The following is a 26,737-nucleotide window of genomic DNA, read 5'->3' on the forward strand; positions in this document are numbered from 1 at the left end:
TTTTTGGAAAGTTCTCAAGCATTTATATAAAGGAATCCATTAATTTCTGACCCCCCTCACTGTTCTCAAACTCAAGCCATATGTTCCTAGTGAAGCAGTGAGAACTGCATAACGAAGCTCAGCCTTGCTTGAAACGTGGAAAAGGGACACTTGCCAGTCAGAGGGATTTGCAGAAATAGACAACTACCCAGCTCTGACGCTAAGGGATCCTTTTTCAGATCAAAATCTCATCAAATCTTGGCAATCGTTAGGAAGATAATAATCTCTATCTGATACACTTTGCACAAAATGAACTCTCAGTCTGTTAGCTGTAGGCAGGATTGCCAGATCAAGTTTGCAGAGCTAAGAGATACAAAAAGAGCTAGATATATAGCTATGAATCATGGAAACAGTAAAACACACACACACACACACACACACACAAAATCTGCTGACATTGCCCAGTTGCATATTAGAAAAGAGCTGGCAAAGGATGGACACAGCAAGACTGTTTGGAGAAATGAATAGCAGATAAGCAATCAATTTGATGAGGATATTGAAAGCTTAATTTGAACCAGCAAAAAGTCCTGGAATGGGCAAGCCTAAAGCTAAATTCATGCTTCTTTGACATGTTGGCCTAGTTGTGTGAGTCATTCCTCTTTTGCAGAAAGATTACATCCATAAGAAGTAGAACCTCACAATTGTGCAAAAAGATGACAGCAGAACACTGCACACCTGGGGAGAAGGCAATTAGCATTAATGTTAGCATTGAGAGGTAGCTCAGGTCAAGGCACTGCAGGGATTCTAGAAATGCTACTTACTGTATTACTGTGGAGTAAATGAACAGTGAAGAAAACAAATAAATGGAACCCCAAACAAATGTGCCAGAGTTCTTACTTGAGGCAAAAATGACCAGGTTTCAAATTAATCATGTTTTGTTTTGATACCTTACACAAAGGCCTAATTCTCTGGAAAAATCTATATTGCTAGGAAAGTGGAAGGAAAGAGAAAGACAGGATGGCCAGCAGTAAAAGTCTGTTACAGTGTCAAAGGTTCTACCATTGGACTTGAAGGACAAGACTGGCGACACAGCATCCTGGAGAAAAATTATCTGTGTGGTTGCTAGGAGTTGACATTGATTTGATGACATATGATTGATCAATCTATCTATCTATCAATCAATCAAACAATCACAGTAACACAATTTGGAAAAACTTTCTGAAATTATTATTATTATTATTATTATTATTATTATTATTATTATTATTATTATTATTATTATTATTTTATTTCTATACCGCCCTTCTCCCGAAGGACTCAGGGCGGTGTACAGCCTATTAAAAACACAAAAATATACAGACATCAATTAAAAAATAATTAATATTATTAAATAATTTCGGCCCAAATTAAAACCCAAAAATTTAAAACACCCAATTTAAAATCATTTACATTGATAGCCTGGCCTGGCGGAACAGCAGGGTCTTGAGGGCACAGCAAAATACATGGAGGTCAGAGATCTTGCGCAATTCCGGGGGCAGTTCATTCCACAGGGCAGGAGCTCCCACAGAGAAGGCCCTCCCCCTGGGTGTCGCCAGCCGACATACCTTGGACGATGGTACCCTGAGGAGCCCCTCTCTGTGGGAGCAGACTGGCCGGTGGGAGGCTACTGGTGGCAGAAGTCGGTCTCGAAGGTACCCAGGTCCTAAGCCATGGAGCGCTTTAAAGGTGGTGACCAACACCTTGAATCGCACCTGGAAGACCACTGGGAGCCAGTGCAGTTCACGCAGGAGAGGTGTCACATGGGCACAACGAGTCGCGCCCATATTCTGTACAGGTAAGCCTCAACTAAAAAAGTGACTTACAACCAGTACTCGGATGACATGACCCCATGGTCATGTCATCAAATTTTGGGTGCTTAGCAACAGCCATGCATTTACAATAGTTGCAGAGTCCCAAGATCACATGATCACCATTTATGATTATCCCAGGGGCTTCTGACAAGCAAAGCCAATGGGGGAAGCCAGGTTTCCTCAAAAGCCCCCCCACCAAACATACTTGGAGCAGTTTCTCTCACACATTTAATTTAATTTAATTTAATTAATTCAATTTATATGCTGCTCCTCTCCGAAGACTCAGGGCGGCTCACAATACATTTTAAAAAATCATTATAAAAAAACATTTAAAAATTAAAAACATTAAAAACATTAAAAACTCATTCACGCCATTCATTGGCCGGATCTCGCCAGATCGCAACAGCGAGATCAACGGCCCCAGGCCTGCCGGAAAAGCCAGGTCTTCACCACTTTTCGGAAGGCCAATAGGGTGGGGATGGTCCGGACCTCAGGAGGTAACTAGTTCCAGAGAGCTGGGGCAGCCACAGAGAAGGCCCTCCCCCGCGGGCCCGCCAGCCAGCATTGTTTAGCTGATGGGACCCGGAGGAGACCAAATCTGTGGGATCTTACCGGTCACTAGCAGCTTTGTGGCAGAAGGTGGTCTCGAAGATACAACCAACTTAGCAGTCAGATCTCATATTTATTAAGACTGCATAATTGAGTCTGGCCTGGCAGATGAAGAAAAAGAAAAGTTTTAAAGAAAAAATTACTTAGATTACGTCTAGTCTAGTGAAAAGAAGGACTACAGGAGACATGATAAGTGTTCCAATACCTGAGGGGATGCCACAAAAAGGAGGAGTCAACCTATTTTCCAAAGCACCAGAAGGTAAGACAAAAAACAATGGATGGAAACTAACCAAGGAGAGAAGCAGTCTAGAACTAAGGAGAACTTTCCTAACAATAAGAACAATTAACCATCGGAATGGTTTGGCTTCAGAAGTTGTGGGTGCACCATCACTGGAGGTTTTTAAAGAAGAGACTGGACAGCCATTTGCCTGAAATAGTATAGGGTCTCTGCTTGAGCAGTGGGTTGAACTAGAAGGCCCCTTCCAATTCTGTTATCCAAGACCAGAGATGTTCTTTTCCTTTCACGTCTGAATTTTTCCTTGCATTTATTGTAGGATTCTGCCATCTAGTGGTTCATTGATAGGACACTCAGTAACAAGATTAAACCAAATTTTGGAGGCAAACCAAAATCAACACTCAGATAAGCAGAGGAACTGGAAAAAAATCATGTGCTTCTAATATTGTCTTGGTGAGAACGAACCTGTGTTATTGTTCTTGGCTTTGAGAAGAGATATATGAAGTAGTACATGCAGATACTTCTGTGTAAAACAGTTTTATCCATCCTAAAAACCTAGAGCAGCTGCGCGTGTAGCAGTGTCCTTTCTGTTCTCACGAAAAGCTTCTTTTTGTCCAAATTGGGTAGTAATGGATCCAGTGAAAAGGAAAAAAAATAAACCAGTATGGGTATAGTTTTTAAAGCTTTAATTTAAAAAGAACATTAAGACACTTAAAAATATAAATGATGAATCGGTAGTGGCACATTTTTTAAAAAAGCAGGATATTTACATTAGACTTTACAGTGTGTTATGAGCATGGAGAATAGTATATTTATACCGCTTCCCACCATCTTCTGCACCCACACTACAAAGTAACTTTCTCCAATAACCTCTTTGTGGATTTTTTTTTCCTCTTCCATAAGAAAAAAAATCAAACATTTCACACAGCATTTCATCAGTTCAGAGGTCAGTACCATTCTGGTAAGCTTCAAGACCCAGAAGCACTAAATTTGTATTTGAAAAGGCTAGATGGTTCACAAAACACATTATAGTATTGTCATGACCCTCCAAGATGATCTGTCCCAACTGCTTGCACATGGCATTTTTCTCAGGGCTTTTGACAGCAGCTGAATATCTGCTTGTGAAGAACAGAGGCATTTCTGTGTTTTCCATGTATCCAATTATAATTTTCAACTGAACTTTTCCTTCTTCTTTTTTTGCCAGCATCAACACTTCAAGAGAGGCCTGGGTGTTTAAACTATGAATAGGCATTAATATTAGATAACAAATTGAGGCTTATATGACCAAAAGCAATTCTATTTTTAAAAATCCAGTAGCATAGAGAAAATTGGATCTCCAACAAAGGGTTCCTGTTATAAGTTTTTCCTTGCCATATTAATTTATCTGCTAGTGTCTGAGCATGAAAGATGCAAACTTCGGTAATTAACTTATTTATTCATTATTTGTTTATTACAAGCACTTTTATACCATCTTCCTAACTTATGACAATTTAGACTAAATATCAAAACCAATTTTTAAAAAACCCAACAAAACAGTACATTTAGAATAGAGAGATCCACCCAATCTGTTGAATGCTAAGAGACCTAATACCCAAACTTCTGTTCCAAAAATAGTCTTGACTGCCTTGTAAAAGTGCTAACAGGGAGCAAGGATATTCCTCAGTACTAAGGCCCATTTCTGAGTCCTAGCATCATCATCCCCTAACCCAGCAGTCCCCAACCTTTCCAACTCCGTGGACTGACAGTGGCCCAGTTCCCAGCGGGTCACAGACCGGTACCAAGCCATGGAGTGAGGGTTCTTCCCTAACCCACCAACCTAGACTCTTCCCTAACCCACCAACCTGATTTTCCTCCCCCCCCCGCCGCCCATTATTGACTAGAACCATCCACTTAAGGAAAGAACAGAATTACCAGAAAACGGTGCTTTCAACTCCCATCCCCAGTAAGGTAGCCCAGTGAGATACCATGAAAAGTCTAATAAGACCAAAAAGGATGAACAGGTAGTTCTTTGTTTAGCAACCACAATTGGGACCAGTAGCCTGGTCATTAAGAAAAGTAGTCACTAAGTGAAACCGCAACTATGTTTATGATCTTACTTCACCTTTCCTTTGCTTTACACACCTGTGAAAGTCCTAAATGTTAAGATTGATAATAAAGTTATTTTTTCATCACTATCGCAACTGCAAAAGATTATGAAGATAGTTACTGAATGTATTACCTGTATTACACTACAAGAATACTTCTTGCATTCCTATCCTTGAAATAAAACATCCACCAAAGTGACTAGATGTGAATTCTCCAGGTCTGGGAAAGAAAGGGAAGGACCTTCACCCTGGCATTCCGGAAACAAGAGATTCATGTGGCTCTTAGAAATTAGAGACTCTGCCCAAGTGAATTCACTAATAACAAATACATTCAGTAATAAATAAATGCTAGATTTGGGGTTTATTTGGTTCCTAAGATTCTCTATATTAGCTCTTTACTTTCTTCAAAGTAAATTTAGCTAATGATATTCATGAATCTTTTTTGCAGAGTTGGCATTCTCCTGTTGAAAGTTTGACACAATGTTATGTCTCTTCTCTGACAGATCTGAATCCAGAGTAAATGGGATCTGGATAATGTGCTTCATCTAGGATCCTCTGAAGTTGGGAGACGTTGGAAGAGAGAGCAGCAGTAGTGTCAAATAAGGCTGGATTGCCTTTTTCAAGGCTAGTACCATCAGATGTTCTCTCAAGGAAGCCATTACCACCTCTCGCATCCAAATACTTCCGTCTTCTTCACAGACCAAATCAGTCAAGAGGGCATGAATCCAATTTATAAATCACAGCACTGATGCCACAGGGAATCTTAGCCACTTTGTCAGTTTCCACAAGCTCAGTGAGTACCAGATAATATCAAAAGACATACTCCCAGTTATCACATTCTATCATATTGGCATCTATTTAAAATTTAAGGTGGTAAATGCCCAGTTAGATTCAGCACCTCAGTAAAAATTAACTTTTTCATCCAACTGGTAAAGATCCTATCGGAAGCAACCACCAACACAAATTTAAGTTTTAATGTTCTTTTGTAGAGGATCAGAGACACACAATGTAGGGAAATGGATAAATTGGAAAAGGACACTTTTTGAGTTCAGAAAAAAATAACACCATTAGGATAATCCCACTGAAAAATTGTGTGTGTTTTATATTCCAGCAGAATGGAACTGAAACAATGCAAACTTCCACCACAGTGAACAATAAAACATTGAAACAAGCCTTTGGCTCCCTTGTTCTTCATCCTTGGGGCCACACATGTAGGTGAGGTGAGCGATAAGGACTGCCTCAAAGTTATCCAGTGAGTTGTCAGAGCTGCCATCCTTTGCTCACAACTGTGCTTCACTAGTTGCCAGACTGCCATGAGCTTTGGGGGAAGGGAGCTGGGGGAAGACAAGGGAAGGGGAAATCGAAAGTAAACTTCGTGCTGTCCTGAGTCATCCAAGACTGCAGTCTTGGGATGGAATGTAACATCCATCTATCTAGTGGGGATTAGTTACCAAAACATTTTCTTCAAATGTAACTAAACACAAGGGACACAAGAAGGGAAAGTTAACTAAACTTTCCAAAACCAAAGAGCCTTGGTAGTACAGTGGTCTAAGGCACCCTGTTACTAAGCTGGTTATTAAGACCAGCTGCCTGCAATTACTGCAGGTTCGAATCTCGCCAAGGCTCAAGGTTGACTCAGCCTTCCATCCTTTCTAAGGTAGGTAAACTGAGGACCCAGTTGTGGGGGCAATAAGCTGACTTTGTATAAATATACAAAAGGATGAAGGCTATTGCTGAGCACATTGTAAGCCGCCCTGAGTCTCCGGAGAAGGGCGGCATATAAATCAAATTTAAAAAAAAAAACAAAAAAACTAGGGAATCTTTGCACACAAACTCTTAGTTCTGGCTTCGCATAACTGTAATCACTTGGCTTTTAGTAAATGTAACCTTTTTGCTACAAATGGAGTTGAGAATGTTTCTTTCCTAAAGGACCAAGCTGGGACAGGTCTGACATGAGTTTTAATAGCTAAATATGGGCTTTGAGTGATATATAATTGCTGTTAGACAAATAAATTCTCTTTAAAAAAAACACCTGATGCTCTTCTTCCCTCTTAATGGTACCTTTAGATAAAACAGGGATGGAAACCTGAAAGCCTCCAAATGTTTCATGCAGTCTTCTGTGTCCATGGCCAATGACGACAAACGGTGAGTGTAGTACTACTGCACTTCAGAAGCCACATCTGAAAAACTAAAAGTGGTCCACATATGTGCAGAGGCCTTTCCTAAGAAGATATGGCTATGGTGATCTTTATAAAACAAACATTTAAATTGTAATTCAAAACAATTAAAAAGACTTAAAACCACTTTTTAGCTTAAAATAGTTTTAACTGGCAATGCTGGTGAGATTTCCTTCGCAATGTAACTGTCTGGGTGGAATCTTGTTAATTCCAACATGAGGGGGAAGGAAAATAGTAAGTCTCCATTATATTTTCCAGTTTCACCATTTCATCTTCATGAAAGTTCAATCTGGAGAGCCTCCCCGTATTTCTTGATCAACTTGTCGTGATTGTGATCAACAGACCATTGTGCTGGGAGATGCTTGGGCTGCATAACATCCAAGAAGTGCTGGCGCCAACGTTTCTCCAGCCCCATGAGAGAATATAAGCCCCCTTCAGCAAAAGACTGAACCACTTTCAAGCCATGTGGCACATAGCTCTCATTAAAAATCCTGAAAAACAGATGAACAAAGGAGGTGTTTGGGAAAGCACAGGCTTGAAAGATGCCAAACATTTACATTTATTTCATTATTTATTTATAGTTCTATCACTTCAAAATGGGCTTTATAGTTTTGAGAACATTAGAGACATCAATCCCATTTACTAAATGGTGAGGAAGAAGAATGAAAGAGAAAAGCAACACTAATAAAAACACTGACCATTTTCCAAAGGCCATCCTCCCACTAGGAAGGCCATGGCAAATCAATCTGATGTTAGATGAAGATGGACAGCATCCTCTAATCTGGAACCTTTCAGATGTCACAGCAACCAGGAATCTTGGAAGTGCAACATGCTTGTCCCAACATGATTCTTTATATAGCTAAACAGCAGGATTCCCACACGAGAGGGAATTGTCAAGAAGATGGAAACTCAAATATTTACAGAAGTGCAATAAATAAACAAAAATTTCCAAGAAAGGATTTCCTCAAAGGGAAATCCCCAAGCAGCTCAATGAGAACCAAGTGAGTTGTGGGTGCCGGAATATCAGATGGCAAGAAGAATGGAACTGAATGCCTTCAGAAAGGGATTTAGCCACTTGGCTCATTGGCTAGAGCTAGCCATACTGCAACTGTTCTCGTCAATAGTTATTAAAATGGAACGATAGGTGGGTATTACTTTACTGTTTGAAGATCTAAGAGAAGTCAAGAAGAAGCTTATGGAAAGCATGATGACTTTTTTAATCTTCTTCATGGTCTGAACCTATTCATTACCTCAAATTAAGTTTCTCACTTTTCCCTGGGAATTCCACTCATTACTACAGGTCAAACCCTAGAACAAATTTCCCCAAGCCAAACCACTAGCACTCTCCAACGTTGGAAGCAGAAACCTGGAAAACACTGCAAACAAGCAGGCAATAATCATGTATCTTAATCTAAATCTTAATCTAATCAACCCTTAATCTAAACCACTGTACCTGGTTTCCAGTCCAGCTGCTTCCTGCACCATCTCTGGGGAAACCGTGTCAGATGCAAAGTAATCTCTGATCAGCTGCAACAGCTCTTCCTTCCTGGCAGCAGGTAGGCTGTCTGCATTCACAAGCGCTCTAGCTGCCGAACGGACTAATCTGCGGGTGGGATCTTCGAGCAAGCGAACGCCCTCCTCGCAACCAATAGGGGCGCCAAATTCTTCAGCCAGTTGTTGCTTGAGATGATTATCATAGTAATTAGAGAGCGCATGACACGCGGTGCAGAGAAGGAGCACGTCGTGGGAATTGTGGTCTTTCATCTGGATGGGAAAGTGTTTCCGGTACTCGTGAGGTACAATGTTCTTTCTGTTGAGGAAACAGCAGCAGTTGAGAACGGATCACCAATAGTGCCAGTGAGCCTGCAGCCACTCTTCTACCATGAGGTCAACCAGGTCTTCTCTTCAGCCGCCACTGAATTCAATAGGGCTCACTTCACGGTTCTCAAAGGATTTCACTGTTTTGTTAATTAAGACTCTATTCTAGCGTTTCTCAACCTTGTCCATTTGATCCACGCATCATAAAAAGGGCAAGGTTGAGAAACACTGCTCTACTCATCTTCCTGTGTTGGGTCACCATGAATATTTTATTGTCAGCTTTTAGTGTTTCTAGCTCCCTTAGTTATTTTAGCTAGAACAAGATGGGAGATACATTGCTTTTCTTTTAGTGTAATGGCAGAAGCATGTTATTCTGGTGTTGCCAAATGACCTTACAATGGTCTATTTTGTTTCTGTGTTTCTCGTTAGCAAAGTGATTTGCATTAATTACTAAATAAAGCTTTGGAGGGCACAGATGCAAACATGAATACTTGTGAGTTATTACAAAGCAAATCATGGTTTAAAAAAGGGTGGACTAAACTAGCAAACTTCCTTGATAGATTCTTTCACTTCCTATTTAAATTTTGATAGTCCCCTTTTACAGAAACAAATTTTTATTCTGCTGTGTGCTGAGGTCTCCAGTTCATAACTCCTCACAGCTACAAATGTATGAATTGACACAAAGCAAGCTATCCTTATCCCAGTGGTGGGTTTCAAAAATTTTTACTTACGGGTTCTGTGGCGTGGCTTGCTTGGTGGGCGTGGCTTGGTGATCATGTGACTATGTGGGCATGGCCAACTTGACGTCACTCACAGCCATGGCCACTCAATCACATGACCATCCCACCTAGCCACACCCAAAGAAAAAGGTAGGAAATTTTTTTGAATTTCTACCTATCTACTTATTTTCTGCCCAGGCCTGGCCTAATCTATCAAAGGCCTCCTCCTGCATGCCGCCCCGCCCTCCCTTTGTCAGTCACACGTGTCGCCCTGTTTCCCCTCCTTCAGCGGCCCCGGCCCCAGTCCTGCTTCCTCCCCCACCACTGCCTCTTTCTTCGGGCTGTTTACTTTCCTCCCATGACAGCTGGTCCGGAGTCTGGAAGACAAGTTGACCTCAGGTAGTTTTCGGCAGCCTCCAGCCAGCTGCCACTGCCAGGTAGCAGCTCTCAAAGAGGTGGCGGCTGGGAGTTTTCTCGCAGTCTCATCAAAAAAGAAAAAGCCTCCCAGCTGCCCCCTCTTTGAGAGCTGCTAAACGGCTGCGGCAGCTGGCCGCAGGCTGCCAAAAACTACCATTTTTTTCACTGAAAAAAACGCTGCCATCGCCACCCTGTTCTTCGTGCCGGCCGTGCATGCACATCCCATTGCCTGCTGTGTTGCGCTCAGACTGACACAGCAGGCAATGGGACGCGATGTCAGCGGCTTTTTCGGCAACCTCCAGTAGTTTCCGGCGGCCGACAGCCAACCTCCGCAACCACTTAGCGGCTCTCAAAGAGGCGGCAGCTGGGAGGCTTTTTCTTTTTCGATGCAACTGCGAGAAGCCTCCCAGTTGCTGCCTCTTTGAGAGCCGCATCCTGGCAGGCGGGCAGGCGGGTGGGCAGGCGGCCGGAGCAAGTGAGCGGTGACTGGGCTACCAGTTCAGCGGCGCAGCCAGCTAGTGGTTGCTAACAGTTCGGTGACCCAGGCCAAATTACCACTGCCTTATCCCCAACTCAGCTTCATAATTGCAAACTAGACTGATATAGCTGAAGATAGGATGTTAGAGGTCCAGATCATAGTAAATGTTCTGGGGTAATGTGAAACAGTGTAGGGTGCTGTGCAACACCTACAGCATACAAATAATCTATTATAACCTAGATGGCACAACATTAGTGCAGGGAAGAATATGTTTAAAAGATTAATATGAGTCAGGAGAATTTTGATGACTACTCTGTAGCTATGGAACATGCTTGTTTGGAGAGTACCATTATCAGCTTGGCTTTTAATACCGTTTCCCGGAAAACAAGCCCTATCCTGAAAATAAGCCCTAGCATGTTTTTACACATGCACCTAATATAAGCTTTACCCCCAAAATAAGCCCTACATAAGAGCCTGCGCAGCCACCTGCCAATTCTGTCTGGTTGCTCGCAGTGCTGCAGCCACAAGGCCTGGCAATGGCATGAAGCTGCCCCACGCCGCATGTGTTTTGTTTTTTTTTTGTTTTATTTTTTAATTTGATTTATATGCCGCCCTTCTCCAGAGACTCAGGGCGGCTTACGCGTTAAGCAATAGCCTTCATACTTTTGTATATTTATACAAAGTCAGCTTATTGCCCCCACAAACTGGGTCCTCAATTTACCTACCTTAGAAAGGATGGAAGGCTGAGTCAACCTTGAGCCTGGGGAGATTCGAACTAGCAGTTATTGCAGGCAGCTGAATGATAATAACAGGCTATTAGTCTGCTGCGCCACCAGGCTCTTTACCTCAGGGCCCCCGCAGCCAGGCCGTCTACACCCCAACACTTGCCTCATGGTGACAGCAACAGCAGCCATGTGCAACAGGAACCCACATGGCCGGCGGCCCACTTCTGCTTGCTCATGGCTGCAATGGAGCAGGAGGCTGAGTGGTGTGGTGGTGCCGTGGCTGCAAGGCGAGGGTACGACGTCCTTTTTTTTTTTTTTTTTTTGCTTTAATTTATCTGCCGCCCTTCTCCAGAGACTCAGGACGGCTTAAAATGTGTTAAGCGTTAAGTCCCTGAGATAAGCTAGTGCAGGGTGCATGGGGGAGCTCTATCCCCCTGCCTCGCCTCATGGCCATGGCACTGGCATGTTGCTCGGCCTCCTGCTCCATTGCAGCTGTGAGCAAACAGAAATGAGTCAGCGGCCATGCAGGGTTCTGCTGGACGGGGCTGCCAGAGCCACCGCTGCAAGGCAAGTGTCAAGGTGTGGGTGGCCTGGCTGTGGGGGCCCTGAAGTAAGCAGGTGTGGGGCACATGAGCAGCTCCATTCCCTGCCTTGCGTCAGCGGCATTGGTGTACCACATGGCCTCCTGCCCCACCATGAGCAAGCAGAAGTGGGCTTCCCATACATAGAAAAAAAAATAAGACACCCCCCCAAAAATAAGCCCTAGTGCTTATTTTGGAGCTCAAAAGAAAATTTTCAGGGAAACACGGGTAAAAGCCATTAAACAAATAGTTTCACAATGTTCATTATCTTCATGTATTGTTTTCTATAGTGTCCATTATTCTTAGACCAAGCCAAATCACAAAATGCTATGGAATTTCTGTAAACTTGGAATTCATTAAATTAGCCATTTATTAGACATATAAACCATACTTATAAATTAATAACCCACATTTACACACCATTCGAAAGAAACAAAACTTCTAGGAAGGAAACCAAAAGACTCCAACACATCCCCTCCAGCAGTCCATATTTAGATAAGCACCAGATTAAATAATTAGGCAGAAAACAATACTCTGATCAAGAAACCAACAAAGGGAAAACTATACCCCCACCAAAACTGGCAAGTAAATTGTATATTAATAGGCAGTAAAACCCCATTCATTTACACAGATGATGTTAATTGGTTGGGTAATGAAATTTCTACAAGTAAACAACCAAGCTCAGGGTACACCAAGAACTCCATTGTTCATCTATCAGTTTAATTTATACTTCCTTTTTCCACTAAAAAAACAAGTGTTCCAGACAGTTAATGATAAAAGCAAACAATTACAAATAATTATGCCACTTCTTGCATCCCAAAATAAGTGAAGAGAACACAGCAGTTTATAAACATTAGTGGAACATGTAAACTTTGTTGATATGCAATATACTCATCATCCTATGACACTTTAATACTTATGAAGTTCAGATGTACAAAACTTGATATTGTATTATCTGGGTTATTTATGGCACATTAAAAATTAATTGATATTGCAGCCACTGAAATACTTAGAGTTTTATCTATATATGTTTACAAAGACATCCCTACATGTTCATTGGATTTAATGCTATTCTTATTTCTTAAACACAACATAATGGGGTAGGAAGCTTAAGACCTTTCAGCAGTTTGATCAGCCAGACAGAACTGCTTTCTGAACAACTCACCGAATATAAGATTCTTTTTTGCCACACACAACACAGAGATTTTCTTTGACTGTCAAGTAATAATCCACAGTTGATTCAGGGCGTCCAGAGGGCTCAAACTTTAATCTCACAGTAAATGGCTCCGCGTTTACTAATTCTGAAATAACAATAACACACAAAAAAAAACCCCAGAGAATATTAACGCCTGTTCTCTGATGCTCTCAAGGACTGTGACCTTCCAGATGTCGCTGATCTGCAATATCAAAGTCCTTCCCCATTAGCCTGCAGGCTAGTGCACTAAGAATTCTAGTTCAGCAACATGGGGGGAGGGGGGCTCCCCACTCCGGCTCTAAATAATGGATAAATAAAAATTAATACATATAATTGAACTTCAACATAAGAGCCTTGGTAGTACAGTGGTCTAAAGCACCCTGTTATTAAGAACAGCTGCCTGCAATTACTGCAGGTTCGAATCTCGCCAGGCTCAAAGTTGACTCAGCCTTCCATCCTTTCTAAGGTAGGTAAATTGAGGACCTAGTTGTGGGGGCAATAAGCTGACTTTGTATAAATATACAAAAGGATGAAGGCTATTGCTTAGCACATTGTAAGCCACCCTGAGTCTCCAGAGAAGGGCGGCATATAAATCAAATTAAAAAAAACAAACAAACATAAGAGGCTTTGAGGTACAAAATGATGTGTAAAATTTGCTAATTTTCCATGGTAGCTTCCAAATTTGTAGCCCTATCTCTTTTGTTTAACCTTAGGTCTATGGATGATTCAGCTGCCCATGTTTCTCCTCTCTTTTTTTCAAACGGAACTGAGATAAGAAATCCCATTTTAGGCAATGGAAAGAAAAAGGTAGAAGAACATAGGGGTCACGTGGCTAGAAGGCAGGTATTAATAGTAGAAAGAGCCTCAGTCTCCATGAAACAAATGGAATGAACATCCTGATTCCATCAAATAGGTATACCCAAATGTGCTCCTAATATAATATAGCAATAGCACTTAGACTTATATACCGCCCCATAGTGCTTTACAGCACTCTCTTAATGGTTTATAACATCAACATATTGCCCACAACAATCTGGGTTCTCATTTCACCAACCTCAGAAAGATGGAAGGCTGAATCAATCTTTTTAAAGTTTTTTTTTTTTTTTTAATCAGCCTGGCCAGGAGTCTACGTGCTTTGTCCTTGCCATCGTAGAATGGGGATGAAGAACCAACATTTCTGTGTTCCAGAAAGCACGGTATGTGTTAATATTTGCAATCGTCAGCTTGAAGTCACATACACAGCCTGTTTTTACATCTCGAGACTTATTTTAAGCTGCAAATGATGTAGTTAGACCACCTAGCTTAATTTCTGGACTTCTTGTTTCCTCATCCTCTAATTTTTCTATTATCTTGCTTCACGAAGAGTCCTGAAGTGCCTGAAGCATACTTTTGATGTCATTTAGTTAGTATTAATAAAGGCATTATCCAATTATGGATTTTGGATTACAACATGGCTTTTTAGGACACCTTGATAACAAAAGCAAGCTCACTTCTTTCCAAGCTTGTATTTAGGCCTTTTTGACTCTAAAAGAACAGATTCACAAACCTCCAATGCCTTTGTCAAGATACCACTGGGCTTTCTTGCGATCACATGTACATAAAGGCTGCCCATCTGGAGCATGCAAGAAGCAATTATCATACAAGGGAGATTTCCTGTGTAAACAAAAGAATCACTATCAGATAAGAACCTCAGATTTTTAGTGGCCATAATAAATGCTTCTTTTTACTGAGTACAGGTAGTTGTCCACTTACAAACACAATTGAGCCCAAAATTTCCATTGCTGAGCAAAACATTTATTAAGTGAATTTTGCCCCTTTTTACAATCTTTCCTGCCACACTTGTTAAGCGAATCACTGCAGTTGTTAAAATTATTAACATGAACGTTAACTGATACTGGCTTCCCCATTGACTTGGCTTTGCAAAAGGCGATCACATCACCTTGGGACACTGCAACGGATCATAAATAGGAGTCAGTCGCCAGGTATCTGAATTCTGATCATGTGACCATGGGATGCTGCAAAGGCCATAAATGTGAACACTGGTCATAAGTCATTTTTTTCAGTGCCACTGTAACTTTGAGTGGTCACTAAACAAACTGCTGTAAGTCGAGGACTACCTGTACCTCTGTTAAAAACATTAAATAACTACCTCCTCAATGTTATTCCATTGCATTTACCATTGATTTTAACTCAACATACTCGCAAGTAAAGTCTTAAAACTGTGCACATTTTATAGAGAGTAAGATCCACAGAATTTTTAAATAAAGGCATATAATTCAGTGAAAGCCAGTGCTGTGCAATGGTTAAGGTTAAGGTTAAGGACTAGGAGCTGGGGTACCCGCTTGTAGTCCTTAAGCATGAAAGCCAGCTGGGCGACTTTGGGCGTCACTCTCTATCAGCCCTGGTCTGAGGGAAAAGAAGTATATATATATATATATTAACTCCCACAGAACCAATGCAGTAGATTAGATGAACATTTCACACTTGATAAGAGACTGAACAATAAGAGCAAATGTCTGCCTAATCATTTAGAGTAAACAAATTAACTCCCATTAGAGTTCACTATCACATCCACACTCAAAGAACCCTAATCACAATCCTCTGATATCCCACAGAGCAGAAAACCAACTCTAAATTCATGTAGCATTTGGCCAAGAAGAGGGAAATAGTCTCTAAAGCACAATATGCATAATCTTTGAGTTTAGGCATGCATTTTCAATGGGGAATCTTCACAAAATATTTAATCTATGTAATAAAATGTTTAAAGATTGGGGGCGGAAGAGATTTAATCTATTCTAATCTAATTTTTTATTAAAGTCAAAGACCAGCATAAGGAGGATAAGGTGCAAGAAATTAAAAGGCATAAAATACCACAAAATAAAATTAGATATAAAAAGTTAAAAAGCACAAAAACAAAAAACAAAAAAGATTGGCCAGCAATCAAAACTATGCTGAAAGGAGGGAGGAAAATCTTGGACATTTTGATAAAAAAGTTACACAAGGAACATTTACCTGGCAGAATATCCTACACCCAGAGGCTTCCTTTTGTGCTTCCGAGGATCCTTCCCCTGCTGGTTGATTGGGGAAGATGGAAGTTTCTGATACTGTGGGCTTTGCTCCACATTTCCCAGGTTTTCATCATCACCAAAGCTATTGTTTTTTCCCCTGAAGGGTACATCCACCAAACCCTGACATTTCCTCAGAACCTTTTCCCAAGCAGAAGGAACATGTCTGTCACCTGATGCCCAAGGGGGGTAAGGAAGATTCACCAGGTAGAGGAACAAAGCCACTGACACCTGTGCATCTCGGGCAGCATAATCAATCTGAGAAAGAAAACCAAGAGGCATGCCTTAACATCAGCATCTCAAAAACCCAAGGTGAATTCTCCCCAACAACAAACGGAATGAACAATAGTTGGTAAAATAAAAAAGTTCTTTCTTATGCTGCTAACCATAGACCAAAATGACCTCACTATCCAACTTTTTAGGCCAAGCCCTCCTGATGTTTATTTATTTATTTGTCACATTTCTAGATCGCTCATCTCCCTTAAGAGGGATTCCAAGTAATGTTACTTTTATTTCATTCCCAGACTACTGGAGGTACAGTGTACATCTGAATTTAGCTGCTGCAGTTTAGAAGCAATGTTCTACTCTTTTCCTGGCACAAAACTCACCACAAAAATATATAGATTGCCTGATTTTCCAGATAGAACCAGGGGTGAAATGTTCCCGGTTCGGACCAGATCGCCCGATCCGGTAGCAATGGAGGTGGGTGGTTCGGAGAACCGGTAGCAAAAATCCCTGCCCCCCCCCATGCCCAGCTGAGCCACGCGATCATCAGAGGCTTTTTTTCTTTTAAATCCCTCTGACGATCCAAGCTGAGTTACCTGATTGGCAGAGGCTTTTTTAAGCCTCTGCCAATCAGGTAACTCAGCTTGGATCGTCAGAGGGATTTAAAAGAAAAAAAGCCTCTGATGATCGCGTGGCTCAGCTTGGATCGTCAGAGGAATAAATGCCTCTGATGATCCAAGCTGAGTTGACTGATCGTCAAGTTGAGTTTGACGATCCAAGATGAGTTGCCTGATCAGCAGAGGCTTTTTTTTCTTTTAAAAGCCTCTGATGATCCAAGCTGAGTTGCCTGATCGGCAGAGGCATTTAAAAGAAAGGAAGTCTCTGACGATCAGGCAACTCAGCTGGGATCATCAGAGCCTTTTGAAAGCATTTTTTTACATGGTTTTAAAAGTTTTTTTAAAAAAATTGGCCACGCCCACCCAGTCACATTACCACCACCACCAAGCCACGCCCACAGAACCGGTAGTAACAAATTTTAGATTTCACCACTGGATAGACCCGTATGCACATGCCTGTCTACAGATTAGTGAGTTTCTGGCAGATGATCTAGCCATCTATCAAAATCTGTCTTTTTTCTGTTTCCTGTCTGGTCTACTTGAGAAGCTGACAGTCTTCTTCCTAAGGGAGGGGGATTGGTGGTTGTTTTTCTCAATAGCAACTGATGTCGGAGAATCCATCAAGCATTTCTCCTAAGTTGCCCCACACTAATCATGTGAGGAAAGTCTCAGTTTCTTGCCTTGTTACTGTGACAGAACAGAGGTAAGCCATAAGAGCATCAAAAAATCCACCAGAAGACTTTTGTGCTGCCTCACAGAAGGCACATCATGAGGAAAAGCCTCTTTATTCTACTTAGAAGCATCCCAAAAAGATGTCAATGCCCATGTTCAATGAGACCAGAATATATGCATGACAATCCACATTTGCTCTTCAAGATCTCTTCACAGGAATCTGGCAGCAACATGGATACAGCAGTAGTTGTTGTCCCCCACCACCACCAAAATTGGGAGTGGGAGCCCAATTTCAGCCCATGTTTTGTTTTGGGGGGAGGAATTAAGGACAAGAATGGAAGTGGAAGAGCACTTTTAAAACCTGAAATAAACCAAAAGCAACTGATTAAGCTTTCAGTAAAGTCGCCATGTCATCGAATTAATTCTTGGTCCACCCAACCCTAAAACAGAAAAGAGCTATAATAATTTTAACTAAGGATTTCAAGTCATTTCCTATGTTCAAAAGTTCCCCATTTTTGAAAACCTGTTTTCCTACCGCTCCTTCCATTGGGAGAAAAGAGGGGTCTGACTGCCAAAGTGAACCACCAGATAATAATCATGAGTTACCTTCATTGAAAGCTGCTACTATAATGCTTACAAAGAAAACAAACCTGTTCTTGAGTTAATTGTTCCGCTTCCCAATTGCTGCAGCACAAGTGTAGAGATTTGTCAAGTGAATATTGGAGAAGCTTTTCGGCAAGAGATTTCAGGCTGAGCCCATTTGTGGAGAAGGTCTTACTTCAGGGTTGTACATAGGAGGAAAAAAATGTCCTTTATCCCATCAAACAAATGCTTAGGAACCAAATCATCATTATTTGTGTCTGTCTGTCTGTCTGTCTGTTAATTGGGGGTTTGATGTTTAAATTAGGAGCAGCAGGTTAACTTTTTCTTGAGTTATTTTTATAATTGCAACCATTTACTTAACAATGGGAGAAAATTTTATGTTTGTACAGCATGCTTAACAGGGGCACAAGTGGGATCAAGTGGGTTTTTAAGGTGGGCAATTAGGGGGCCAGGAAAGCAGGGGGCAGCAAAGAAAGGTAGCTAGAATGAGTGAGAGCTGTAAATTCATGTGAATTTCTAGTTTTCAGCACAGCTGCTTTTCTTTCCCTTTTCTAATCAATGTGGAAAGGGCTGGTAACATAATAAAAACTTGCTAATATAGTTTTGGGAAAAGGGACCCTTGTGACACCAAGGACTCCTGGAGAAAATCAACAGGTATACTGTATTCCCCAAAATGAAGATTTTTGACATATGAGTATAATTGTGTGCTGACAAACTAGCAACAGATAGATGTGACTAGGTGAATAACTGATTGGGTAAAACATATTGTATAAACAGGGCCTACATGTATCTCAAAATTTAAAATAAATAAAGTACAGTTAACAATGAAACATTGCCAACACTCCATACTTACTGCATTTAATATTCTAGAGAATGAAAAGCCCTAAAATTATGTTAAATTATAACCTCAGATAACAAAATGTTAGGAACCTAAGAAAACACAATTATGGAGAAACCTCAATTCAACAGATTTTTGGATTTGATGGACAAAATTTTCATCTGAACACCCTACCATAAGAGACATATCCATTGTATCTGTGGATGAGGGACTTTTAAAATACCAAACCAAAAAATTCAATTGTATTTCCCTCATTCACTGTTATTTACATAATTTGCATGATAATACCCTATGTAGATTAAGTCATTCTCATGAAATTATATTGTTTGAGCAAACGTTAAGTGATATAAATGATATAATTTGTTACATAATCTGCATAAAAATGACGCTATGCCCCAATGGTTGCAGTATTATTATCATTCAGAAACAGCCCACACTTCCACCACAAATGGTCTATTAAATCAAGGTTACGCAGTACCTGCCCTCTCAAAGATACATACCTATGTCTTAGGGCCAGATAGCGGAGGTCCACAGTCCCTTTGACAGTTACGCTATAGCCATGAAATAACTTACTGGCATCTTCCCAACATCCTACCCCAACTTTTAGGATTTTGCCATCTGCCAGAACTTCAAGCAAAGTCTTTGGAAGAACTTGTCCCCCACTGGTCAGCTGGGGCAAACGAAGAATGAGGCAAAGTCCATTACAAGCAGCCAATTGTAAGAGAGAAACAGGCTTGGCCTTTTTTCCTTCCACTGAGACCTACAAGTAATTCAGAAGAAAAGAGTGATGGCAAGAAAAGCAACTGGGCAACTTAGACTATGTCAAATCCACAAACAACTCTATGTATTTTTAGTAATACCAAGTATACAGGCTGATCCTGATGCCCAAATCTGTTGAATATTTACTATGTAATCCAGAAACCCTTCTGCTGGTTGTAGAATGTAGATAATGAGTTGTTCATCCTGTAGAATCTCAGAAAGACTCTCATCTCCGGATTGTGATACCAGACATAAACCAAGATTATCAGGTCTATGTATTTCAGAACAAGATCTAGCAGTTCCCAATTGTGTTGAAAATCCTGGCCAATGGTGGTAATTTTATTGGGGAAGGAGGATTGCAAAGCCAAATATTATTTAACTTGGGTATGGAATAAATTTTTCAGTTGGTAAATTATATCAGATTTATCTAATAGATGGTGAGTTTTCCCACCAAAATAGCAAGTAGGAGAGAAATCATCTTACATCAGTAATAGAAAATAGATTAGAAAAGCAGCAAGTAGGCAGAAGGACAGTATGCATGCCTGTGAAGTTTAGCCTATGGCCAGTAACTGGGAAAGAAGTGGTCACTTGATGCCTTTTAACCTTTTGTGTAGCTTATTCAGAGCTTCTTTTTTTTCTGTCTCTCTTTCCATCTCCAATTATTTTCTCCCTTTGCCTCATTTCCATCCAGTTGGTAACTCCTTTTTCTTTTCTTACCCATTTCAATTACCTATTTAACTTACTCTACCTCCATCCTTTCAGAAAGGGAGGGAGGGAGGGAGGGAGGGAGGAAGGAAGGAAGGAAGGAAGGCTTGTGAGAATAGCCTACGTATCAGAGGAATAATTAGTATATTATACAGGCGCTCTGAACAAGAGGTAAGTAGCACATATAAACCTCTTGAACTCTATGGGAAGAAGATACAGAAACTACTAGCATACTAAAAATAAACCATTAGGACAAGACTAAAAGCAATATGTAAAAGCTGCTCAAATAGACTATGGTATCCAAGCCAGCTCTCAGTCTTAGCTTATAAAGCTTGTGTAAAGAAATGTATTAATAACCTCTCTCTTTAGCTTATGAAAGAAATTTTTCAATAGACTCTAAGACTTACCCACTCACAGTCAATTCCAAGGATTGGGCAACATTCCAACTCTTTCCTTAATATAGGTTCCACTTCATTCCACTTCTCTACCTCAGAAACGATTATTACTTTTGCCTCAAGGATCTCCTCCAGCCAACAAATTGTGGGAGAAGGTAAAAATGAACGAAATATGTCTTCTGAGATATCTTTCTTTTCCCGTTCCTTAATATTTCCTCCTTGGTTTGGTGTAATGCAAGTTTTATGTTTTCGATGTTGGATGACCCTCCACACAGCGAGACCTCCTGCTGCAATGCCAAATAGGGTAGCCACAGTAACAGTGACTGCTGTTGGTCTGGGCATCTTTTCATCTTCCTTTCTACTCCATATTTGCAAAAATGGTAATGTGCAGTGATCTAGCAACATGGAATAACACTGATTAAAATATAAAGCACAATTGTGGAGAAAAATTAGTAAGCCTGACGAACCCACTCACCAAGTTCTCCTACGTTTTTGTCTATGTTATGCTAAACTATGTTTTATTCAATAAATTAAGCCAAACTAAACAAGCAACATTAATAAATTATCAGGTGTGGATTCAAACATTGGGACATTTCTGAATACATACATTATGTATGTTAATGTATGTATTCAGAAATACATTAATGAAAGATTAATTTATAAATTGATCTCCATCAGATAGGGCTTCAAATGCCACACAGAATTTGAAGAAATGCATATTCAGATGATATCAAAGTGGTAATTTAAATGTGTCTTAGAAATATTGGTGAAGGAAGTGAACAGAGCGAAGCCACTTAGGCCCTAATTATCAATGCTACTCAGGATCTAATGTAAAATAGGAGTGTTACCAAATTGACTGGAAATAGTAGTAGTAAAAGTATTCAATCTAATGTATATGAAGATGTAAAATTGCCAAAGTAGTCTAACAGAATCCCCATTTAACTTCACAGGAAGTTTTGTTTTGTTTTTCCAAAAATGGTTTAGAAGGAATCTGAAACAGAAGGCACTTCACTCCAAAATGAAACCATATGCTGTAAATTGCTCATTAATTAAGCCCCAGTCATAGTTACTATGCAATGTCAAAAAGCTCACAGAGGAAAGATTTCTTTAAGAAATATCTTGCCCAAATGAGGGGGAAAGGGGGGGGAGATTCAAGCATTCAGAAGAAAAATACAACCACTTAAGGAAAGGACTGTCAGATCCAGGACTTGCACTTCCTGACATCTTCCTGTCAGCCTTACCAGGTAGACCAGACACAAAACACAACCAGATGAGCTAATTCTACTTTATTGTAAGGTTACATTAAAAGAAACTTGCAAGTCTGAAAGTACAAGCTTCCCACTGTCTCCTTTATAGCTCAAGAAACTTGAAAAGGTCACTGCTGAGCCTCTTGCCCCATTAACCAGCTGCAAACCTTCTCTTATTTGACCATTCCCTAAGCGGCATCTCTTTTCCCTGACTCCCAAGGTTTTCCCCCCAAGTACACTTCCCCACTGACTTTGTTGGAAGCAGCAGGAAGTCGCAAGTCATGGTCACATGAGGTCCTCAGTTAATGACCTACAATCCTCATTTAATGACAGCAACAGGAACTGCTGGGATTGCCATCACGAAATGATGTGGTCACATGGCACTGCATTTTACCACTGCATCATTTAGTAACAAAATTCTGGTCCCAATTGCCATTCTGTCCCAGAATCTATCTGTAACAACCGTTTCAACAACAGAGAGGTTGGGAATTGGACACAAATTGTCCAAATCTGTTGTATCTATAATGGCTTCTTAAGAGGGGCCAGATCACTGCTTCTTTCAGAGGTGGCAAAACCACCCTGTCCCTCAAGAAAACATTTATCCCCATAGGGATACAATCACATATAATCTCCTTGGGAGGCCTTCACCAATCAGAAGGACAGACCTATGGACTAGGATACACTGGTAGTCCACAGACACAACACAGCTAGAATAGTTGTTTTATTACGGACAAAAAAACCCCACCATATATACAAGATTCTACTTCCTTCAGTCTAAGCCAATATACAGAGATTTAAATTGGAGACTTTTTCTTCCCACCTTTCTAAGTCAAAGGATATTTGCTTGGTCTTTTTAAACTTTTGAAAGCATTTTCTATGCTTCCTCTCATCAGCTTTAATCCTTATAATACTAAAGAAAGATAAGGAGATTATAAAGAAGATGAAGTTCAGGGTGTCAAACTTGATTTCATTGAGGGCCACATCAGAGTTGTGTTTGACTTTGAAGGGCTGGGGGTGCATGGCCAGCTTGACATCACTCGTGTTGGGGTGACTGTGGTGGCCCAAGCATTCTACCAGAGAAAATGTGCTCCCGAGCTCCATTTTTGGCTGCAATGGCCTCCTGTAACCCCCTGCCAGAGAAAATGGAGCTCCGGCAGGCCATACACTGCCCTCCCGAGCTCTGTTTTCGCTGGCAAAGGCAGTATGGGCTGATCCTTTGCTGTTTCCAGGGCAGCCCCAGGGGCCAAATGACCTGGATCAGGCCCCCGGGCCTTGAGTTTGACACCCCTGATGAAGATGAGTGTTATTGTGGGGAAAATAGGAGGAGGAAGGAGCATTGTGTGTGTTTGCTGCCTTGAGTTATTTATAAAAATAATAAAGGCAGGATAAAAATAAATATATAATTATAAACAAATAGTCCTAATGAATTCTTTGCACTTCAGAAATTGTACGGTAGGTAAGCAGTGTGTGATTAACATTTTCAGGCAGAGAATATGAGTAAGTGAATTAAAAAATAACTAGTGTTCACCAAGAATATAGAAATGTGAAATCTTAAACAATGCTTTGTAAGTTTTCTTTAAAATTCACTCCAGCCCCAGGGAAGGAGAATGAGGCCAATGTAGTTATCCTTCTTAAAATAAAATCCTGCTGGGATTCAGGAAATTATATCTAATTAATTTCAGTTCTGTACAAATTATACAAAGTATGATTAATATAACATTTTCCAGTGCTTAGATATCAGCCCTTTGAGGTAGGCCAGGTCAGGAAATAGACTCCAAAAGAACGACAGGAACTCTATTTTAGTGATATAGGCTGTAGTATTTTTTTTTTTTTTTGCTTTAATTTATATGCCACCCTTCTCCAGAGACTCAGGGCAGCTTACAATGCGTTAAGCAACAGCCTTCATACTTTTGTATATTTATACAAAGTCAGCTTATTGCCCCCACAATTTAGGTCCTCATTTTACCTACCTTTGAAAGGATGGAAGGCCGAGTCAACCTTGAGCCTGGTGAGATTTGAACTTGCAGTAATTGCAAGCAACAGATGTTAATAACAGTGCTTTAGTCCACTGTACTATAGGCTCTGTCTTGAAAGCCTGACTATATTTTCCCTTCCTTTCCTCTTACACCACAGCAAATTAAAGCAAAGTCAGTCTGGATTTCTTTCTAATATTTTTTCCCATTTCCTGGTCTTAACATATGTTTTTGTAATGGTTTCCGCAGTTTTTCCAAGCTCATTTTTGTTCTCTGTACCAGGACCAGTTTTTTTGAAGAGTCAATATTGAAAGTTTCCAAGTATAAGACTAAATTTCATAATCTCCAAAAGGGTCAATGCACATAAATGGTAAAATGAATCCATTTAATATCAATAAGTAGTTGTATCTTATAAATCCATGGGAGAAAAACTAATACCCATTATAAAATCCTAATTGGTAATACTTTTATTATAAAATATCAGAGAGTGTGCAAACTCTCAATTCTTCAGAACTGTTTTGATTTATGAAGAAGTACAGAAGAAAGAAGAAATTCATAAAATTAGACTATTTCAAGCTATGTAGTCTGTCATCTCAACTCCAATATGACTGGACTTTCAGAATACTTTTGACAAAACTCATTAAAAATTCCTAAGCAAATTTAGAAGTTATAAAATAAGAGAAAAAGATTCTCATCTAGATTGTTTGCCAAATAAAATACAGAAAAGAAAGAACAAAAATAAAGCAACAGTTCTCACACTGGGAGGAAACAAGACATTATATTGTCAGTCATGTTCATGGACACCAGTGCTTTATATATTTTTTTTCTATATTGTGATTTTTAATTGGGAGCAGGATGGCCAAGCATACTCATGGAGGGATCTCTCTAAATTATTGAACATGTAATTCAATATACGATGTGAAATATTAGATTGGAGCAAAACTCTCAAAAAGAACAGTCTTGTTAAGGGATAGGATAGGCAGTAATATTTTCTTGCTGGTCACATTTTCTGTTTCAGTGGATTTATTCCTCAACTGCACTAACTTATAAACAGAATAACTTAAAATTTATAGTAGTACAACTACAGTAAAATATACAGACTGTTCCCTAAAATATTGCTTTTCTTCATACCAGGAAAATGGCATATGATTTATTACAGAGGAAATGAAACGTTCATCAAGCTTTCTGCCACACCTAACTGCTTTCTCAAAACTCTATAAATAAAAAAATAAAGAAGAAAACTGGCATACTGCAAACAACCCCAGCTTCTGACATTATTTACAGCACTACCTTTCAATCCATGCTGGTAAGAATTCTAGGAATTACAAGCCCAACACAAATATAGACTGACATAGGGCTTGATGCAATTGTGACACATAGTCAAAGGTGTCAGTAAATCTTGTTTTAAATTCATATCTTGGACTGAAATGTGCAACAAAATTTTGTATACAATGTGTGAGCTATGTCAATGCCTGAATGAGAGATTACCAACACCTTTACATGTTCCTTTTTATGGTCTCACAGGAAAGGCAAGTGTAATAAACACACTTTGCAAACTTTTTTTTCAGCTCCCATTTGTGTGCAGTTTCAATGAGCAAAAAATGAATACAGTCCCCCTCCCCTTCCCATCATTGAATGCAGCAGATTACAACAATAAAGACATGCTTTTTTATATTTCTAAATATTTATTTATTCTTAGAAATTTGCTCCACATTTGATCAATATGCTTCATCATTAAGATTTTTTGATCTTCAACAATATTATTGAGGCATGAGATGACCCATTTAAATGTCAAAACATTAAAAATGTACAAGTAAAACAAAGCACAGTAATCTTTGCAACCACTTTTCAGCCTTGATATATAAGTTATTTAGAACTTTAAAATTTATATAAAAGGCAGAATTTTACTTTTATGCGTTCAGTTCTTGCTACACTCTCCCTTACAAAGATGGTCAAATACATTTACCCAGTAGATTGACAGTAATAATGAAGATTTTTCACTGGGAGCGACTACAATCCTCCCCCAACTACTACTGCCTCCAACATACTGAACAATTTGCATTATCCCCAGCTAGCATTGTTGTGAAGTGAGCCACATTAGGGAAACAAAGCAAAGAGGACTGCTAGTAATAACATATTTGGATGACAAAATGTTCCTGTTTTCATCAACAGGGAAACACCGCGAGAGATTCTACAAAAAAGCAGTTTCTCCATCTTGTAAACTTCACTAGACTAAAGTCCATTATGAATCTGGAAGCTTTATACTATTAGCACCTTTAGAAAAAGGCTTCAAGCAGAAGGCAAAAAGATCCAATAATTGCTAAACATTACTGCATTATAATCACAATCCCGGAAGTGGGGAGACTACCCATACATAAAGAAAAAGAAATCATACATCCAGCATATCTTGCCTACAGTCCTCAAACTAATAATTATTCCCATCCTCCTCCGACAGCGCCTTTATCTATAAAAAGCGCTCACGTGTACATTACCTGTTTCAGTAGCGAAAGGCAAAAAAAAACCTCTTCGTTGACACAGCAAGACTTCCGGGCTCCCCTTCAGAGCGGAACGTACAAGTGTATTGTCATACAAGCGCTTCAGGGCGCTGCCATGTTGTACGGCAATTGTGGCTTAGTTCGATTTGTTTGGGCTTCTGTTTTCTGAAACGGTGGCCTCTAACGTTAATTAAAATAATCACTCCTGCTACACTAAAGCTTAAAAAAAAAAAAAAATTGCCGGTACTGTGTGGCATGTACCTTTTGGTTTTCTTG

The 26,737-nt window shown here is 40.1% G+C and overlaps 1 protein-coding gene across 2 annotated transcripts; it reads right to left on the reverse strand.

Moving 5' to 3' along the window:
- Positions 1 to 3,344: 3,344 nt before the first annotated feature.
- Positions 3,345 to 26,589, reverse strand: EXD2 (exonuclease 3'-5' domain containing 2). Of its 2 annotated transcripts, XR_009621425.2 has the most exons (10): positions 26,459 to 26,589; positions 20,759 to 21,141; positions 19,388 to 19,647; positions 18,097 to 18,223; positions 15,880 to 16,190; positions 14,414 to 14,520; positions 12,838 to 12,973; positions 8,388 to 8,744; positions 4,892 to 7,425; positions 3,345 to 3,911 (listed from the first exon to the last, which is right to left on the reverse strand). XR_009621425.2 is itself a non-coding variant. In XM_034417642.3 (9 exons), the coding sequence occupies exons 2-9, from the start codon at positions 21,086 to 21,088 to the stop codon at positions 7,209 to 7,211; spliced, it is 1,845 nt and encodes a 614-aa protein (XP_034273533.2). In that variant the 5' UTR covers positions 21,089 to 21,141; positions 26,459 to 26,589; the 3' UTR covers positions 3,345 to 7,208. The 2 variants fall into 2 exon arrangements, 1 of the variants encoding a protein (XP_034273533.2); XM_034417642.3 differs by having other exon boundaries at positions 3,345 to 7,425.
- Positions 26,590 to 26,737: the final 148 nt, after the last annotated feature.

The sequence above is a fragment of the Pantherophis guttatus genome, chromosome 1, assembly GCF_059756535.1.
Source record: "Pantherophis guttatus breed Tessera chromosome 1, ASM5975653v1, whole genome shotgun sequence".
Classification (NCBI taxonomy): Eukaryota; Metazoa; Chordata; class Lepidosauria; order Squamata; family Colubridae; genus Pantherophis; species Pantherophis guttatus.